Source organism: Poeciliopsis prolifica, unplaced genomic scaffold (assembly GCF_027474105.1).
Source record: "Poeciliopsis prolifica strain line A6 unplaced genomic scaffold, Auburn_PproV2 SCAFFOLD042, whole genome shotgun sequence".
NCBI classification, from domain to species: Eukaryota; Metazoa; Chordata; class Actinopteri; order Cyprinodontiformes; family Poeciliidae; genus Poeciliopsis; species Poeciliopsis prolifica.
The window spans coordinates 4,975,802-4,995,611 of NW_026562417.1; the positions used below are offsets into that span (position 1 = coordinate 4,975,802).

General features: G+C 38.5%; 1 protein-coding gene across 5 annotated transcripts in view; it reads left to right on the forward strand.

Annotated features, from left to right (window-relative positions):
• The window catches only part of sbf1 (SET binding factor 1), a 56,023-nt gene that overhangs the window by 21,791 nt on the left and 14,422 nt on the right, over positions 1–19,810 (forward strand). For 2 of the 5 annotated variants that reach the window (XM_055055422.1, XM_055055425.1), the window contains exons 2-18: positions 2,029–2,114; positions 3,241–3,378; positions 3,496–3,624; positions 3,770–3,880; positions 5,074–5,151; positions 7,548–7,577; positions 9,277–9,382; positions 9,709–9,841; positions 10,281–10,389; positions 10,905–11,018; positions 16,239–16,316; positions 16,750–16,863; positions 16,966–17,094; positions 17,704–17,802; positions 17,920–18,127; positions 18,363–18,475; positions 19,547–19,696. In XM_055055422.1, coding sequence (XP_054911397.1) covers positions 2,029–2,114; positions 3,241–3,378; positions 3,496–3,624; positions 3,770–3,880; positions 5,074–5,151; positions 7,548–7,577; positions 9,277–9,382; positions 9,709–9,841; positions 10,281–10,389; positions 10,905–11,018; positions 16,239–16,316; positions 16,750–16,863; positions 16,966–17,094; positions 17,704–17,802; positions 17,920–18,127; positions 18,363–18,475; positions 19,547–19,696 — 1,925 coding nt within the window. The remainder of the gene's footprint in view (positions 1–2,028; positions 2,115–3,240; positions 3,379–3,495; positions 3,625–3,769; positions 3,881–5,073; positions 5,152–7,547; positions 7,578–9,276; positions 9,383–9,708; positions 9,842–10,280; positions 10,390–10,904; positions 11,019–16,238; positions 16,317–16,749; positions 16,864–16,965; positions 17,095–17,703; positions 17,803–17,919; positions 18,128–18,362; positions 18,476–19,546; positions 19,697–19,810) is intronic. The other 3 variants (XM_055055424.1, XM_055055426.1, XM_055055427.1) reach the window with 3 other exon arrangements.

Sequence of the window (19,810 nt, forward strand, 5' to 3'; positions counted from 1 at the left end):
ATATGTAAATTAGTATAAATACCCCGAAGTTTGCCACCACAAGAAACTATAACCATGGAAACGTCCTTGTTTGTTCTGATGGAGAACATCACCATTTTCACGCCAGCAAAAAAAGTGCGAGTATATTTACGCAAACTTTATTGCTGGCGTGAAAATGTGCGGCAGCCACGCAAACCATTTCTGTGGACAATATCAACCTACAAAAGGTTGAGATTGCTCTAACCCTAACTCCAGAAAAAAGTTACATTTTATACATGCCAGCATGTGCATAAAATATGGTGCTGCACATTGTTTGTGCGTATGCACCCTTTATGCATAAGGCCCCTTATCTGTTTTATCTCTGGCACTGAACATGATCTATGTTGTTCTGTAGAGGTAAAATGTGCAAAAGCTACACATTGTTTTCAATTTTGCGATCACAAAGCATTGCTTGGATACAATATGTGGTTGGGTATTATATTTCAGGCGTCATTCTTTCAGTTTCTGAATGCCAGTCATATATTTGACTAGTCAGATGGTTTCAAGTTGATCTTGATGTACACAACATGTATACTTCTATTGTGTGAGAATCTAAAGTAAGAATAAAAAGAAAAGAAAATGTTGGTCAAGCCAACAGAGTGAAAATAAAAAGCTCATCTTTTTATTTCCATAGCTGTTTCAGCCACTGGCCTACTTTCAGTGTTTTTGAGTATTGTATATTGCACAGTGTTTCTTTCAGGCATTATTTGGTTGATTTATTTATTTATTTTATGGTATGTAAAAACTGGTGTTAATCTTCTTTTAGCATGGATTAGCACTTGGTTTTGTGCTCCTTTGTTTCTGTCTGCATTTCCTTTGTATTTGGAAGTAGAGTGTATTCTCTGTACAGATGAATGGTTCCTTTAAGCAACCAGCAGGGCTACAGTCGGAACCCAGCTGAAAGACTGGCTTGTGTTGGTTACAAAAGTTTCTCTTTGTTGTATTATTGTGCCTCTGTGATGAGCCAAGCTCACACCAACAGCAGAAAAGGCCTCATTAATCAGCAGGAAGAAACAGTTTAGCCCATCTCCTTGATGAAACTGCTATACGTGGATGTATCTGATGATATCGCCCTTTTTCCAAAAAATTAATTAAAAAAAAGATTTTTAATACAGAAAGCTTATGGCCATCAAAATCATGGGGGAAGACTGCTGGCTTTCCAGTCATCGACACACTCTGCAAGGAGGGTATGCCATAAAAGGACATTAGTAAGCCGATGCTGTGTCAACGCATGTTAATGGAGAGTTGAGTGGAAGGAAAATGTGTGAAAGAATCATTATTGCTGCTTATTCAAAATTCACAAGGCCTGGACTGGCTCAGTCCCTATTAGAGTTTCAATATGTACTGAAACGCAATTGTCATGGCAATATCTGTGAACATGTGTCATATTTCTTAGGATACTCTATATTGTAAGTGTAATTATGTACTAAATGTTTTCCAGCAGTCAGTCTAGTTTTCTGGTAGCTGTTTTCAGTGAAAGACACTGAAGCGCACACAGTGATAGAAACCTGGTGTAAAGAGTCTAAAATTATTGATGATAATTGTTATCATTGGTGTAAAACATTATTTTCCTGATGTCATAAGTCCATGTACAAAAAAGCAAAGTGAAGCTTTTGTTTAGAGACCGAACATGTTATGGTCAAAATGTGCTGAGTAATTATTTGCTTCTTGGAAATGAAAATCTAAATAAGTCAAAAGTCTATTTTAAGAACTTTTATATAGATTTTTAAGCACACTTTGATCATTCTGAACTCTCTGCTATATTCTTGAATTAGTAAGCTATTATTGGCAGCAGTCTTTTGTAGTTGCAGTCGGTAGTCCAGGAAACACATGCATGTTCTCTTGGCTAGATCATGTAAATAAGCACACACATGTATGAGGGCTGAATGTTTTGGAATGGCCTATAAATGATTCGTAACAGAAGCTTATTTGTAGAAACAGACATTGCAACAAACACTGTAGGCGACCCAGACTGACCTCTTCCTCTACTCCTCTGTGTGTCTCCTCCAGTGGAGGGTGAGGGTCAGGGTCGCATTCTCCAGCGGTTTCCTGAGAAAGACTGGGAGGACAGTCCGTTCCCACAAGGCATTGAACTGGTGAGTCTGTGCTGACTGTCATGTTCCTGTGTATGGATTTAGCCCTGTCAGGGTTAGGGCTTTCATTCTCCTCACGACACAATAACAGCAATTGTCTGTGGTTCAGATAGAGCTAACAGCATCCACACGCAGATGAAATGTTTTTTTTAAGATGATTTCATCCAATAATCTTAATTTACCAAGTTTCAGTTGTGGATGAAATTCATAGAGACTCTCGGATGGTACGATGTACGTTTCATCTCACCACACTGAAAACCTGTCCAGATTAGATTTTTTGAAGGGCAAGCCTTGTTAAGGCTGTGATGAACTGCCTGCCTGGTACATCTGATGCCACCTCCATGGCCCACATTCTGCGGGACATTCTGATTTTCATGCCCTTTTTTTTTTACCCTCAGTTTAGTTAATTCAGGTGATACTTTTGAATTTTACCACTCCCGCTGACATTTTCTACAGTCTTGTGTGTTCTTTTTTAATAATATTGTGTTTTGTTGTCACTGGGAATTGAGCACGTTCAGATAGGGCCAAATCACACAGCTGCAACTCCTCACTGCACTCTGCTTGAGCCTCTACCTGCTGTTTTCTACCTGTTGTGTTCGCTGGAAGCATCTGTTAAAAATGCTTTAGAACATCAGACTATTTAACATTTTCTAGAACCTTGAAATTCTCATCATAAGAATAATTTGGGGCCTGGTCTTTTACGCAAAATGTAAATTGAATATAGAAATTCCTCAAATTTATGGCACATCATAATTTCACACATATTTATATCTTTGCAAAAATGTGCTCAAGTTAAAGCATAATTTGAAATTATGAAAAATAATTGTCTTTTTTAAATATCAGACTCGAATTAGTATTTTTCTTATATTAGATTTTTAAGTTTTTGTAATTTATTTTTAAATCAGTGTTTTTTTTATGAGAGACCAAGTTGCCGATTTGTTGTCTTTGTGTATAGCTTTCATCTAAATAAGTACCTTCAATATTCAACTAGGGTGTCAGGGAAATCAAATATGAAACTATGACACATCAATTTGAAAAAATTCACTATCTTCATTGTTCACAGTAAAACATCTTACTGTGAACAAAAGTCATTCATCTGTTATCACCTCCTCTCCCTCTGCCACTCTAGTTTTGCCAGCCCAGTGGTTGGCAGCTGGTTCCAGAGCGACAGCCGGCCTCCTTCTTTGTTGCCGTGTTGACTGACATCAACTCGGAGCGTCACTACTGTGCCTGCTTTACTTTCTGGGAGGGTTTGGATAATCCACAGGTGAGAGGAATGGCAGCTTGACACAGTCCCTCTGAGCTGATCACGCAGGAAGTTGAATACCAGTAACTTCCTTTCAGCTTGACGTTGTGATAGCATCTGTTTCTCCTCTATGTTCAGCTGAAGAAGGTTGATGCTGGCGATGCTGACGAGGCAGACGAGGAGCCGGTTGGAGTCCAGCACGCTAAACTGTTTGCACCGAAGAGCCTGGTGGTGGTTTCTCGACTTGATTACACAGAGGCTTTCAGGGTAGGACGTCATCAACCTTCCCAATCTATTTCTAGGTGTTGAAAAAAAAAATGTGACAGATTTATAGTTTTAAGTGCATCATTAGTGTGGTTGTTACATTGCCATGCTGACCTTTAACCTCTGTGTCTGTGCCTTGATTCCACAGAACTGCCTCGGTCTGATCTACACCGTCCATGTAGACGGCCTGTCAACGCCTTTAGAAACTGTGATCGGAAACCTGCTAACCTGTGTCATCCCTGTTGCCGGAGGATCCCAGGTATGATAACCGACCAACACTTTCATGAGACATGTTAATTCTGCTCTGGTCAGAGCCAAGATCAGCTGCTGTAATGGCTGGATCGCAGGTGTACTGGTGGTCATTAATGTGTGAGTGGGACTGTTTAGTTTAATATTCTTCAGTTTAATGAGAAACCTGTGTAGCCTTAATTACTGGTTCACACCAGTTCATCACATCATGCTGTATCCACCTAATTCCTATAAGCCATCATTATCAACTTGCGCTTCACGCAGAAAGAGATGAATGGAGAACAATAAGGACTTGTAGCCGTGGTAACCCTGTAAAACGGTTGGTTAGATTTTACTGAAGGTCGGAGTCAACCTCAGGCTCTCCAGGCGGACATGGAGCACAGTCCTGGGTTAAGAGAAGAAACACACAGCAGGATGTTCATGTCGCTTTGAATTTGACAATTAAATGTAGGCGGGTAATTCTGATGGAAAACATAACTGTTACAGTGAAGTCTTATCTAGCTGTGTTTCATGCTGCTAACTTTTCAAATCATAGCCTATTTTTGTGTGTAGCTTTTTAATTTATTTAGTTCATCCAAGGAATCTGGATTTTGTCTAATCTGTGTCATGCTTTACAATTACTCAGCTGTTGATCACTGACAAACGGCGAACAGCTGTCTGTTGGGAAAAAGCACAGAAAGTAGAGTGTAGTTTCTGTGTGTTCCATCCACACTCATTCCTACAGCAGCATCAGGAATAAGGTGGATATAGGCTTTCAAACCAAACAAACTGCTTTCTTTCACATAGGATGTCATTAATGTGGCATGTTGTCACGGTTCGTTTCTACCTACTAATGATGTCTTTACAGAGCAGCTCTGATGGGATGTTCTGCAGTATGTTTGTTCAAATTAATATTGTTTAAATCTTAAAAACATATGTTGTGGGATGTCAGCATGTCATCTTGTGTTTTACATTAAAACACATTTTGACAATTTTTAAATGGCATCATTCTCATTAAATGTGTTTTCTTGCTCATGATGAATTGTACTTTTGAAATTTTGGAAGAATTTGTCTTCTACATTCAGCCATTATTAGGGTTTCACAGATGGTGTCAGTTTCATATTCTCTATGATTTTGTGTGAGCTGAAGCCTTTCACTAGAGTTCCAGATGTGCTATCGCTTTGTATGTGCACCCTTTTGTACACTGGCTCCTTTGTGTTACAGATAGATGAGTCCCCAGTTTGTAGTTTAGACAAAGTTCCCCAGTCCCTGGCCTGTGACTGGCTGCTGGCCTGTCTCCAGGTAACTTTCCTGTTCTGCAAGATTCACCAATCAGCAACAAGCTCCATGTTATTGATTTTGTCAATCAATCAAATCAGTGCCTTTTTTGTTTTCCATTAATTCATTTCAAATCATGAATAACTGAGTGATTCCAGCTGCTTCTGACCTGCTTATGTGTGTTTTGAATTCAGACTTTGCAGAATCATATCATTTCTCCAGATTTGAGTTTGTTGGTGTTTTTCTTATTTAATAATTTTGATTTTCTTCAGGTATTAAGAACCACACTCACCCCCCAACACACACACAAATACACGCATTAAAGTGGTTGCTTAGTGGGTCATAGTTCGCTTGCTTGGTGGCCATATGGTCTGGCAGATGGCTTCCTGCTGGCAGCGCAGCACCTGAATGAGACAATCGCATCTAATCAGCATTAGACATTTCCAGGCTGCAGCAACCAACTACACGCTTTGGAAAGCCACTTAATATGTCAAAAAACATATTTTGACAATTCTCCTACTTTTTCCCTTTATTAGACTAAATCAGTTGGGTTGTAAAATGGTAATTGTTTCTATTTGTCCAACGGCAGAAGTTGACATACATTTTCTTACTATTTTGTAGAATTCACCTTTGAATCCTGGGTTTTTTGTTTACCGGTATTCTTTCTTAAACTTTGACTATAGTTTGCTGAAATGTTCTCCTTCTCCTCCTGATAGACGTAGCAGAGCTGAGTAAGTTCTGTAGAACCTGTCAGTCACACGCACATTCGGCTCAGTTCCAGATTTCTACTGCCACATGTCGATGTGCCTGAAGGCAAGACACTTGACTCCAAGATTTCTTCTGATCTGTGTATAAATGTCTGCATATTTTTGACTGTGGCTGGATGAATGGGACGCTTCCATAACGTGATTTCATTAGAAAAGCACCATTTAAAATTAGGTGTCTCTGAACCGTTCTGTAAATGACTTGGTGGTATGCTTAGGGTCCACTCGTACCCAAACTACAACCTCTTGGTGAATATATTGAGCTGGTTCTTCAATATTTTAACAAAATCATCTTTCCTCATGAAGTGATGTAATTTGTCTAGTGCACCAGTCCCTTGTGTAGTAAAACAACCATGCAACATGATGCTGTATAACTGCGTTTGTGTTTTCAGGCTCCCTTTTCCTCCAGATGTAAGAGCCACTGTGGGAAAACATGTCTATAAGATCACGCTGTCCATCCTTCTTTTCATTCCACATTTGTTGCTTTTGCTATTCTCGATTACATAAAACCATATTTTCATATTTGCCTAAACATTGAAAGATGAATCAAATTTAAGGGTCAGTGTTAACTTCACTTTGACACACAAAAGCAATGTCTTACAGAACTGTATGTGATTAATGAAACAAATTGTTGACTTTATGATACCTGAGTGAAGTTGGTCATCCCACCTTCTTCAAAACAGACAAAAACGGTGTCAAATTTTTGTAGAACATTTGTGCTATGTTTGTCCTTAAGATATAGGTTTAAGTTTAGTAAAAGTAGTCAGTAATGTTTGGCTGAAGGGCTGGGGATTGCAAAGAGTCCGTGGAGTTTCCCCAGGGGAAATGGAAGCAAACAACTGAGGGTAACTCTTACCACAACGGTGTTCACCATTTCCAAATGTCCAAGCTTTTCAAAGACTTGTTTACTTTGGAACGAGGTCAAGTGTTTATTAGAACCCAAGCTGTTAAAGGAGCACATACACTCTTCGCCTTCTGTCACTCTGCCAGCTGCTTTGGCCGAAGTGAAAGAATGACTCACTGTGCCAGAGGTCTTTGGCATTTTGCTTGATCTCATCATATGAGCTTGCGGATGTTGATGACGGGACACCTTTGTTTGGGAACTTTTTTGTCTGCTGGATGCAGCTTTACTTTTAGTACCGCTTTTGGTTGGTGCCACTGTTTCAGTTTTGGAACTGATTCCTCAGAATTCACTTCCTTCTAAGCCAGTTGTTATTGTAACAGCATTTTAAAATAACATTAGCTTTTAGTTTTGCTTTTTCATCACACTTATGCTTGAGACTATCAGATTAATTGTAACATCAGAGTAATTTAACTACAGTAAATGTGTTGAGATTATGATTATGCCCAAGGGAAAAAGCTTTTCAAAACAACTTGACCTTGTGTGAAAAGTATTGCCCTATTATTCCTATGTATATTTTGATTTTCAATGGAAGCATTTATTATTTTTATTGCTGTTTTTGTGCTGCCAAAATGCCAAATATTTGTTTTGCATGTGTATCGTCCAATGTTCTATTTTCACCCATTTTACAGAGGTATGATGATGTCTGTTCAGTCCATATGTTTTGCCATGCTGATACATGACTATCTTGTGTAGTCACCTCTAACATGTTTTATCCTGCTGTGTGTGCGTGCGTGTGTTGAATGCTTGTGCAGCCGGGTCCAGAGGAGAGAGAGGACAGTTTGGTACGCCAGCCTGAATTCATATCCTCACCCCCTCTCTACCAATCAGCTTCTTTTTATTTCCCTGCCCACTTCCTTCAGTCTATCCATGCGCACCTGCTGCTTTAGGTGAACTAATTGAGATGCTTTCTGTCTGTGAACAACATCTGATCTCATCTATAACAAAAATTGATCCTAGATTCTGGAGATGTTTCAAAATTGTTATGTGATTTTGTTGCAAATCATAAAGACAGTGGAAGCTGAAGTATCACTCAGCAACAATTTGACCAGGAACATAAAAACAATTCAGTGTTCCTCAGTAAAGTCAAGCACATGCTTCAGTTGGTACTTAGTTATAGATCAACTAATTTGAATTGAAAAGTGAGTTTATTTAGTTGAATAGAAAAGATTCTTTACACACAGTGGTATAGTTCAAGCTTTCTTTTCGGTTCTGTTTGATGACTTTGGCTCACAGTTAAAGTTTAATTAATTTTCTCATAAAATTTGCTGATATTATTATTCTAATGATTGTGTATATTCTGTCCACTCTTCAGTATGCTCTGTGTTGGACCTCAGGTCTCTGGTGTTTGTCTCTCTTGACAACCGTTTCCTTGTAGGGCTGTTGACTAATCAAGCTCACACAAACTGTGGTCCTAATATAAGTCTATGTTAGTTTACAATTTTTTCTGAAAAGCTTCAATCTAGGTTTTCATTAGCTGTAAGCCACAATCACAAAGATTAAAAGGAATAAATTATTGAAATATGTCACTTTGTGTAATAAATCCATCTGACTAGTTTCATTTTTTTATTAATTACTGAAATAGATTACCTTTTTCAGATGCTCTGATTTATCAAGGATGCAATTTTATTTCACTATTAGTTTACAAATATGACATGTCGGTATATTAATGCAGATAAAGCACAAGCAGCACATCGGGTGCTTCTATTTGGCCAAAAAAACATTTTGTTCACCTGATGATCAGATGTTGGCCCACAGGACTGAATGGCTAATCTGAGTCAACTGACATGATCACTGCTGCTGTAGCGAGCATGGGATGTGGCTGCACTGTTCTCTGTTTGGCCTCCTGAGCCAAACCGTCCAGGGCCTTTTGGAACTTCTTCTCTGCTCAATATATGAATATTGTCCTAAACCACATCCCTGAGGTAAACTCCGTTAGGTAATCTCATTTTATGTTTTTTACTGTTGTTGTTTATTAATGATCTGGTAACTGGTATATAGAAATGAAACCTTCTACATAAAGCACAGAAATATCTGCTATTTATTAAAAAGTTAAAAATAGTTTTTGTAGAATGTTGGTGGCCTGACTGATATATGTAGGCCGTCTGATCATTCCCTGTTACCCGTTAGACTGCAGTGGACAATTCATAGAGCATGAGGGCTGCAGTGTCATTGGACCTCCATTGTCCGTGGGAACCTTTTGTTATGGTGCTGCTGGTGTTTTCCTGTGAGGTTGCTGGCATGGAGTCTTTTGCAGTCGCATTCACCTGATCAGCTGGAATGGCTTGGGTTTTATTTGTTATGTTCCTGCTGAGCTTTGGTGATTCTCCATCTCTCTCTTGGACTCACACTGTTTTCTGGACGCACACAACTCTGATCAAACCTCCGCACTGAATCATGATTTTCTTGAGTCGCATTTGTTTGTTTGATTTTTTTTCTTTAATTTATTCTAATCATATTTTTTTTATCTCTCCTTACCTGTAGAGGACGATAACATTAGGCGCTGGCGACCGGCAAGTTATCCAGACTCCCATCAATGATGCTCTTCCTGTCAGTGGCAGCAGCGTGGCCCAGCTCTTTAGGCAGCTTGGTATGGACTCTGATCCCATGGTTCTATAGCTTTTAGAAATAAACAATAAATTCATTCATTTTAAAATTTGTTTTATAAGATATTAACAACTTACAATTTTAGCTTTACGATTTTGGTGCCTGTTGGGTTGGACTGCACCATGCCAGTGTTCCTGTGTGAAGTTGGCTTTGTTGATTTCAGCACTTTTCAGAAGACTGTTGTTTTCTACATTAGTGTCTGTTAATTGGTTAGATGACTTGACAACTGTATATCTTTTTCGCGTGTGTGAAACCTAGTTTTTCTCCGCAAATGGCCTGTCATAATGGTTAGTGTGTTTTTCCTCTCAGGTATAGTCAACGTGTTGTACCTGTTCTGTGCTGCTCTGACGGAGCACAAGATCCTGTTTCTGTCCAGCAGCTACCAGAGGCTGACCGATGCCTGCCGAGGCCTGCTGGCCATCATGTTCCCCCTCAAATACAGGTGACCTTCCACTCTGGTGCTTTGGAAGCAAAAACCACCAACATGTGTTTATAGAGGGACAAATATTTTCTGCTGCTTGTACTTCCATTCCACATTCAGATACTTTAAACACCTTCCAATGTGTAATTTTAAAAAGTCAATTTATGTAATACATTCAGGGTCTGCAAATCCAGAGATTATTGAAAATTAGCTAGAAGCTAGAAGTCATAAATAAAATGTATGCTTATATATTAGGTTAGGTTTATTTAAACTGTTGCTGACCTTGTTCACATCAGCCTCCAAGTCTGAAATGGAGAATACTCCATCTCAAATTCCGTTTTTGTACAGAACAGTTGATCCACAATGTTTAACAGCTGTTAACTTTGCTCTGTTGCTGTAGTCGTGCTCAGCTTGTTTGTGATGATGTTCACATTAAACCTTTTTTTTCTGGTTTTCTTAGTTTTACTTATGTTCCCATTTTACCCGGGAAGCTGCTGGAGGTCCTGAGCACTCCCACCCCCTTCATCATTGGTGTCAATTCCTTCTTCCGCTCTGAGACACAGGAACTGGTAAGTTTTTATCATTGCAAAACATAAGAGTATATGACAAAAACAACTCACTGGAGTTAAGGAAGTTTACAAAGAGCTAAAGAGATCTGTGATCTCGGAACAATTAGTATTATAATTCCAGTCTAGAGTTTCGTCCTGCTGGCTGACTGATCGCTGCCTTTAAGATTTATAAGTGTAATAAAATTGTGTTTTCAGCCTTCAAAAGTTAATCTTCAGAGTACTAAAAATAATAATCTTTTGTGACTTATTAAAAATGGAATGATCAGTTATGTTAAAAGTGTGAGTTGAGTTCTTTTCTCAGCCCACAGATTGCTTTCTGATCCCTTGTCAGTGTAGAACAGAGGTTATCAGCTATGCAGCTGTTCTGTCTCAATGTGGAGTTATTGTTGTTTGATGTCTGATGTTGTAATGGACAGCAGCCGACAGAAACAACTTAATGTCTATTAGTCTGGTTTATCATCTGATGCTGCACTGTTTATCGCTGATATATATGATATGTTCTTGTGTGACTTCAGTTGGACGTAATCATCGCTGACCTGGATGGAGGCACCGTTACCATCCCTGAATGCGTCCACATCTCTCTTCTGCCTGAACCTCTGCTGCAGCAGACCCAGACTGCCCTCTCCATGGTAAGAGCTGCAAACACAACCAGACTGACAACCACACCATTACACAACACACTAGTAAATGTAAGGAAATCTCAGGAATGGGTTCATTTAGTTATCAGCTACACAGCACTGCTGGAAAGTCCTCACTGAGGGCTTCCTTCTGTGACATAGCAGGGTTTCGCCATCTTTTAAAGCCATTCTTCTATCTTTATTTTCATTGTTACAACAATGCTTCATCTAATAACTTATACTGTCAGAAAAATGTGTCATTTTTCCCCTAAAATGGTTTCACATTTGAAGTAATTAACACAACCACATGGACTGACTTCCAAACCACATGGACTGACTTCCAGCATCTGGAAGTCAGTCCATATACTTATGCATGTATAGAATCCTGAGCATCCTTTTTATGAGACTGTCAAAGAAAAACAAAGTGTCTTCACTCAGAGGCTTCTTAATACAGGCTGTAACAGGAGATCCTTCAGCCATTACCATCTTGAATATCAAAGAATCTTGAATGATTTGAGTCACAACATGTAGTTCCCCTTTTGGATCAGTAAATCATTTTTGAATTGATCTGAATTTGAAACACTCAGTTGTGTCTTATTATCAAACTGGTTTTGCAAAAATCTAGACTGCTGTAATGCAACTATTGTTAAAAAAAGGATAGAAATTGCTCATATTTTTGGAAGTCATTTCCACTTACTCATCAAGGTAATGAAATATTTTTGCTTCATTTTTTAAGCCTACAATGTTAAAATATTCATCATTATTTTGATTTGTTTTTGTTTATATATGTTTTATAACTACTGTTAATGTCAGAGCTTTGATATTGCCACCTCTGCTGACACTCTATTATTACAGTATGATATTTTAAAGCCTTGTCTGTGCTGCCCTGTTGTCTTCATTAGAGGTGGTCTGACCAGCCAGCCTATATAAAGCTGTTGGGTTGTTTCCAGTATCCCGGTGACACAGCCCATTCTGAGAAAAGCTCTTATAGTCTGTACACAGATGATTTCTCAACTTCCTTATTGATACTTATGCATTACATTATTTCTTCCTCTTGTTAGAAATGCTTGTGTGTGTTTTTGATAATAAATATTGAATTTGTTGTTAGTCATTGCATTTACACTCTGAGGCTACATGATGCAGGAAGTCCCTCCAGCGTTTATGCCTCTTTGCTGGAAATGATTTTTATGATCTTGGTTTTGTGTTGACCAAAGGATTACCAGGAATAATTGAAGAAATGTGTCACCTTTGTTATTCATATAATTCCACGTGAGAGCACTAATTTCATTGCATATTAGTTAGCCAGCTCACGTGCTGTACAGTTTAGAACAGTACAGCTGCACAGACTTGAATTATACCCCCATAATAAAAAAATATTTACTTCCTGTATTTTACAGGGGTTTTTTTTCTTGAATAACAGAACCTGCTGGCAGTTTGCTAATTCTGCTGCTGCAACATTTACCAATAGAGGTTAATGTCACCTGATGGTAAAACATTAACCTTTATGGCTCTATCTCAGCCATAACTGAGAGACATGGAGATATTTAAGATATCATTATCTTAAATATATTTTTTGGGGGGGCAGGAGGAATTCAGCTCCCATTTCAACAAAAGTGGCACAGTCAAAGAAGTTGAGCTCCCAAAATAATCTTGCTTCTTTGTTAAAATATGATTCCATATGTTTTCTCTCAATATATATTTTTCCTGTTATAATAATCACTTAACAGCTTTTAACTACAAAAAGTCATAGAGTGAAATCATCAAAAAGGAACAACTGGATCTGGATATTTTAAAATTTTAGTTAGTAAATGAAGCTCAGTGCACAGTGCTCTGTACAATATATAGGTATTGAAAACATATTCCCCTTTTCACATTGAAACTACCACTCACTGGCAGCAACAGCTCCCTTTCAGTATGATCAGGTTTTTCACAGGAAGTTTCACTACTGTCATTCATACTGGTGGAGTGGGTGGGCCATGCACACGAAGATGCATTCAGTTCCTCCGCACATAACAACAGTGTGTGTGCGGTTTGTCTGTCTCGCTTTGTCTTTGGTGGAAAAGTGGGGTTGGGGAAAAGAACAAATTCCATTTTAATTCTACTTATTCGATTCGATAGACTTCCTCATTTGTATTGAATCTGTTCAAAGTGTTTATCCAAAAACATAAACTTGGTATTATTTAACACGGGTAACAAAATAATTTATCAAAACTACAATTATGTTGTTAAAGATCATTTCCTGCCCCCCGAGCCTGCCAATCACTGCATTGTATCTGCATTTTTTTGGCGTTATAGTCATTCATGGATCTTCTCAAATGTTACACTCCTTCTACAACCTTTTTCATGTGATGCACTGATTACCTCTATTCTTTTAAGTTTACTATGCTCTGTCTTGGAGAGGTGAGTTTCTTGAAGGAATTTTACTTCTGCATTTTATTTTTCATTTCGCCTAGTATTTTAGCCCTTTTTGATGGATTAAAAACTCCTTTTACATGTTAGCTTGTGATTCTTATTGGTACTGATAAAGTCAGGAGTTAGAGATTACCATATCCAGAACAAATAAAAGGAATACCTTTTGGCTACTCAAACATATAGCAACAATTAATAGTCTGAACATTTTCACTTTGTAAATGAAACTAACACAAGTACAGTTAAGAAGACTTCCTTTCCTTTGGTCTTATCAACAATCTTAATGGTGTAATAGTGACTCTAAGTGTAAAGCATCACCGTTCTGTGGTTGTGAATGGTCTTCTGGTGGTGGTACCTGGTTGTAGTGTACTTTTACCAGGTAGTGTTTTTTCTTTATGGTTTTACGTCTTTCCCTCTAAAAGCGTCTAGCCTCTTCTTACATCCATCCCATGTTTGGTCCTTTGAATGCTCTTTGTCCATCTTTACTGACTAACTCCACATAGCACTCTTGATCTTGTCAGCTTACAATGTAGATGGTTGGATGATGGTGACTTTGAAGTCTCAACTCACCATGTTTTTGTTGCTTCAGCTGCAGAGTTGTAGACACGTGGTGTTCTCATAAAATACCCTCAACTTGTATGGGAATGGGGTCTGGAATTTATCTCCTTTTCTCTGAGGAACTGCTTCGCGTATTCATATCCCCATTTCAACACGTCCAGGGCATAATCTTGGTCTATTACTCCAATCACTGCCAGCATGAAGCTTTTCTTTTGCCCAGCTCGTTTTAATACTGCATCCTTGACTTCAAGTGTGGCAAACCTGACTGTTGTTAAATGTGCTGGGGGGCATAACGTGGAGCTTTTGGTCCCAGTGAACAGTGAGCTCTCTCAATAACCAGGTCAAATGATGTCAGAATGTCCAATTTGTCCATGCAAGTTTTCATAGACAATCTTTTCTATGAATGGTGGGAGAGAGGAAGAGCGGTCCTCAGCCTTTTGTAGAGCCATAGCGCCGCATGTTAACCCGTCTCGGTCTGCCCTCCTACTCGACCAGTTTTGCTTCACATTGTTCTTTGCTTCATTGTGCTGAATCTAATTCTCTGCTTTCAAAATATGGTTTTCTGCTTTGTCCAATCTTCTATTTGTTTTCCAGGTCCTCTTTGACTTCTAAAACCGCTTCTATTCTCACGGCGTGATTCTCTGAGTTGTTGAAAAATAGTTTGCAGATCAGTCGTCATTAACCACCACAGATGCTTCTGAATCCCAGAGGCTTCAGACTCTGGGATTCATGTTTGATTCATGTCTTCATCTTTTGTAATTTGTTGTCATATAGAAGAGGTTTTTAGATTTAGGCTTAGGCATTTTAACTCACTCTGTAGTGTATTTTACATCCCGCAACTGCATAGAGAAAGAATATTTTTAGAATATTTATCTGGGAAACGCTCAGTTAGGCTGTAGCCATCTTGCTTGCCCACCCTCAAGTCCATAATTTGTCCTTTTACAGGTTTTCTGACTACATTCAGTGGTATGTTCAAAGTTTTACAGAACACAAGGCAGCTGACTCAATAACATAACATGAAAATCAGCATTAAGTGTTGGTTTAAGGTTGCTGACAATCAACAATCAACTGGATCTACAGCAGAGGTAAATCATCCAAGCAAGTCAATTTAAATAATAAAATGACCGCAGCACAAGCTCCTGATCTGATTCTGGTTCTCTTGTCACCGTTTGGTCGATGAACTCCTGGCTGAAGACACAGGGGTTTTTCATTTACTGTTGCAAAAATGTAACAAGAAGTTGTATGGAGCCCATATTTTCTATTTGGACTCATTTTAAGGCATGATATGTCAGGCATCTGGGAGATGGCCTGGGTCACTTGGCCTAAGTGAAATGAAATGTGCTGTTTCATGGTTTTTGTGTTTCTGTGACCTCTGTCACTAATTGAGGAAATATCTCCTGGTTTCCTTTCACAACAAACAAAAAAAAGAACAAATCCTTCTGAAATAAGCGGAAATTCATAAAGGTTTATTGGATTTCTGCGTTGTTTATTCAGTTTTATCACATCTGAGACTTTGCTCTGGATTGTTGAAATGAATGTTTCATAAAATGCTGAATATTACAATAACACAAACACATTCCTACCCAAATGTATGTTTTTTTGTTTTTGTTTTAACGAAATCACTTTTCATAAAAAGTGAATGGCCATTTCAATAAGTTACAAAGGCAGCAACACACCTATGTAAACGCAGAAAATCCAGCTGATATCCAGAGGAGAGGTCGGCTAATAACTGGTCACATTTTACATTTTCTAAGTATGGCAACTGATGTTGATGATTCAATCTTCACTGATTTTGAACAGGCACATATTTGGGCAGTACAACAATGCTACTGCATGAGCCATCTCATTTCAGCTTAATAGTGAACAGGTTTCCTATAAAAGTAAATACCAAAACTGATCATTGGTCAAAAAACAAAAATGACAACAAATTGGAACAACCTAAAAAAATAATGAAGCTTTCTTTTCAACCTTAAACATAATTGGAATAAACTAAGTCTGTTTGAATTTCTGGTCCACTCTCAACTATATTACTCCTGGGTTTTTCTCCAGTGCCATCCATCTTCCTATGCCCATCCCAACTGACAAAACCAGCTTCACATTCTACAGTGGGTGTCTTTGGAAGGAGGCTCAGAGTTTTTAGTTGTTTTGCTCTTTGGAAGGACCTTATAAAATAGATCCTTCACATGCAGCATGAAGCGAGAAAGCAAAGCGGGAGGGGAGATGTGGTTGTGCATAATTTTTGACAGGTTTGTAAAATTTTTGCAGGTTTTGGACCCGGAGTTGGAATTTTCAGATCAAGCATTTCCCCCACAGTCCATGCATGCTTCTGCACTAAAGATCCAGGTAAGAAAATGTGAACATAGACCTTTATATACACCCCACACAACTTGAAAGAGCACTTGGATTGACTTTTAAATCTGTTTTTTATTATTTGAAAATAAAATTTTAAATAATAAAAAATAATTTTATTTTTAAAATCATGGACACCATGCACTGTCACTTCATGCTCATTTATAGTGTTAATTCATGCTAAGTCAGTGAATCCTTTCAAATGGTTGAGACTTTTAACCATTTAGAAAAATAAACTGATCTGTTTTGTACCTGGAATCTAATTAGAATGTCTGTAACTTACTTAAAATTTCTCTGTATGGGATTACATTGAATGGACTGTTACCCTGCCGCTTTATATTTCTGAACATACATTGTTCAATTGTTCTGTAACGTGGCTTATGAGTATCCTATAAATAAACTGAGCTGAACTGTGGATGTGTTTCAGGATAAGGAAATCCGAGCCGTCTTTCTCTGGCTCTTCGCTCGACTTTTCCAAGGTTATCGCTGGTGTTTACATATCATCCGAATTCACCCAGAACCTGTAATCCGCTTCCATAAGGTACAGAAATGCATTTTACCCTGGGGGGAAGCAAGAGGCCTTTGCTTTTAGTTATAAAAAAAAAACAAAACGCAAAAGTGTCTCTTCCTTTTACTCGTGCAGGCAGCCTTCCTGGGTCAGAGATCCCTGACAGAGGATGACTTCCTGATGAAGGTGTTGGATGGGATGGCGTTCGCAGGCTTTGTGTCAGAGAGGGGCCCACCGTACAGAGCCACCGATCTGTTTGATGATGTGAGTCTTTCTGTACATATATGAACACACATTCATATTTATGTAGCTAAATAAAGACTCTTGCTAATATGAATTTCTTAAAAACTAAGTGTTGTGAATTTAACATCAGTAAGAAAGAAATTCATTACAGAAGCAATGCTATTAAAAAGCATTTTGATTCATTTCAATAAACATGGCACATTTTAGTTTCTCTGCTATCTAGAATATCGTGTTTAAGCTGAATTAAAGTTTTCTGCCGAATTAATCATTTACATGTATGCAGTTGCATGGATTAATTGATTAACTTTTTCATGAAAAATGTGCTGAGGCAGCGGCGGCACAGGGTTAAAGCCATGTATGGAGGCTTTAGCCTTTGATGCTGCTGTCACAGGTTTCAGTCCTGACCCCATGACCTTGGTCGCAGGTCTTCCCTCTCTCTCAACCCAGTTTCCTGTCTGAGAGCAGTTAACAAAGGCCACTGGAGCTAACAAAATCTTTTAAAAAAAGCGTTTCTACTCTGCATTCGTAGCTGTTCTATTCAGGAGGTTCTATTATTTTGTTTTGTATTTTTCTGTTAGTTATATAGCTTTGATACGATGCAGCTGTTTAAATCTTTTTTTTTCTCCACAGCTTGTTGCCAATCAGGTGGAGCGAATACGACAAGAAGAAACCTGCCCACACAAAGTCATGAATCATGTTAAAGAGCTGGCAGAGCAACTTTTTAAAAATGTATGATCCCCAATATTTCAGGGCATTCACATTCCAAACATCCAAGAACTCTGCCATCTTCTGCTTTGATCAGTTAGGGTTAGAGTTAGCTTTCACTTTTACTTGACGTCTTTTCAGGAGAACCCCTACCCCACAGTCGCAATGCACAAAGTCCAGAGGCCATCAGAAACCAGCCAGAGTACGGATCAGAGTCGGACTCCGTTTCCTGTTCTGGATGATGTTGCAGTGCAGCTTTTCATCGATCATGCTGTTGCCAAGCTCAAGAGTTCACCGCCTGTTGTCAAAGCGGAGCTCAAGAGCATGGTGCCATCTGGGCCTCCTCTGGGTGAGCGCAACCTCTATTCCTGAATACTAAAACCCAAAAAGGAACCTGATGGCAACATGCAAATTAAAATCACTTATGAGGATTTGTAGATGTGTATTTCACAGTGGGAATATAAGCTTTGTGTTAAAAATCTAAAAATACACATGTGTATTTATCTTTATCGTCTAAGCATTTTATTTTTACCAAGAGAGACAGTTTGTCATGATGTTGATGAATAACTGCTATTTCCCCTCAGGAGACATAGTTGACAGGAATGGTAATGTGATGGCTAACAGCGCTCGCAGGCTAGAGGTGGTCAGGAACTGCATCACTTACATCTTTGACAACAAGATGCTGGAGGCCAAGAAGGTGAGAGACTCATGATGTCTACAGCGTTTCTAAACTCCAAACTTAGGGAATGAAAACAACAATAAATTATTTTTCGTTTTTGTTAATGATATGACGCTAAATGGAACATTTTTTGACTCTGGTTGTGCAGTGAGCAAAAAAATTTTCCTGTTTGTATAAAACAAAGGCTGAAGTTTGGATTTATAAGCCTTTGTATGTCATTGAACAGTGAATTCACTTCAGTGATTTAATTCCACTCAGAAAATCTTGAGTACCAAATTTTCCGGACTATAAGTCACAGTTTTTTTCATAGTTTGCCTGGGGGTGTGACTTATTCTCCAGAGCAACTTATGTGTGAAATCATTCATTGACACCTTATTATGTCATGTAACATGTTATTTTTACACTAAACCGCAAGAGGGCGCTCCAGGCCTGTGTTGATAATGTGTGTGGTAGAAGCTAGATTTAGTGATTTGGAGTGACACGGATGGTTTGGTAAACTTTTTAGCATGTTATTTATGCTATAATTATTTGAAAAACTCTTAATATGTCATGCTAACATACCAGGCACATTCTCAGTTTGTTATGTGTCATATTTTTATTGCCTTTCAAGATGACATGTCTGTTCTTGGTGTTGGATTTTATTAAATACATTTTCCCCAAAAATGCGACTTATACTTCTGAGCGACTTATGGTCTGTACTTATAAAATCAATTATAAACATGTTTTAAAACATGAATGTGGGACAACGGAAGAGTATGTTCTTGGACTGTATAGTATACGCATTCCATACTTGGTCAGGGCTCCTTTCAATGGAAAATTTACTTTCATCTGAAAAAAAGGACTGAATCACTAAGCCACAGTCTGGTTTAGAAGCTGCATGATTTGATAAGGGTCAAAATAGTGCCATCTTCTGGGCAAACAGAAATTGTAACATTTAAAAGGTATTGACCTCGTATAAACTTTAACATAAAAGAATGTTAATGTTAATAACAATGCGATTTCAACATTAGTATTTTACCCAAAATGGCCATGTCACAACAGATCATGTGTGTGGGAAGTGTATTGTGACCGTCTCTCTCTATGGTCCAGCTGATGCCAGCTGTACTGCGGGCATTAAAGGGTCGCACAGCACGGGTCTGTCTGACCCAGGAGTTGAATCAACATGTTCTCCAGAACCGAGCTGTGCTGGACGACCAGCAGTTTGACTACATTGTTCGCATGATGAACTGCACTTTACAGGTGAGTCTGCACCTCAGAACAGCACTATCTCTCTGCTGTTAATGTTGCATGAAGTTTCGCTGTCTTTTAGTGCGCTGTTTCTGATGTTTATATAATACCAACAAGGTTTTGAAA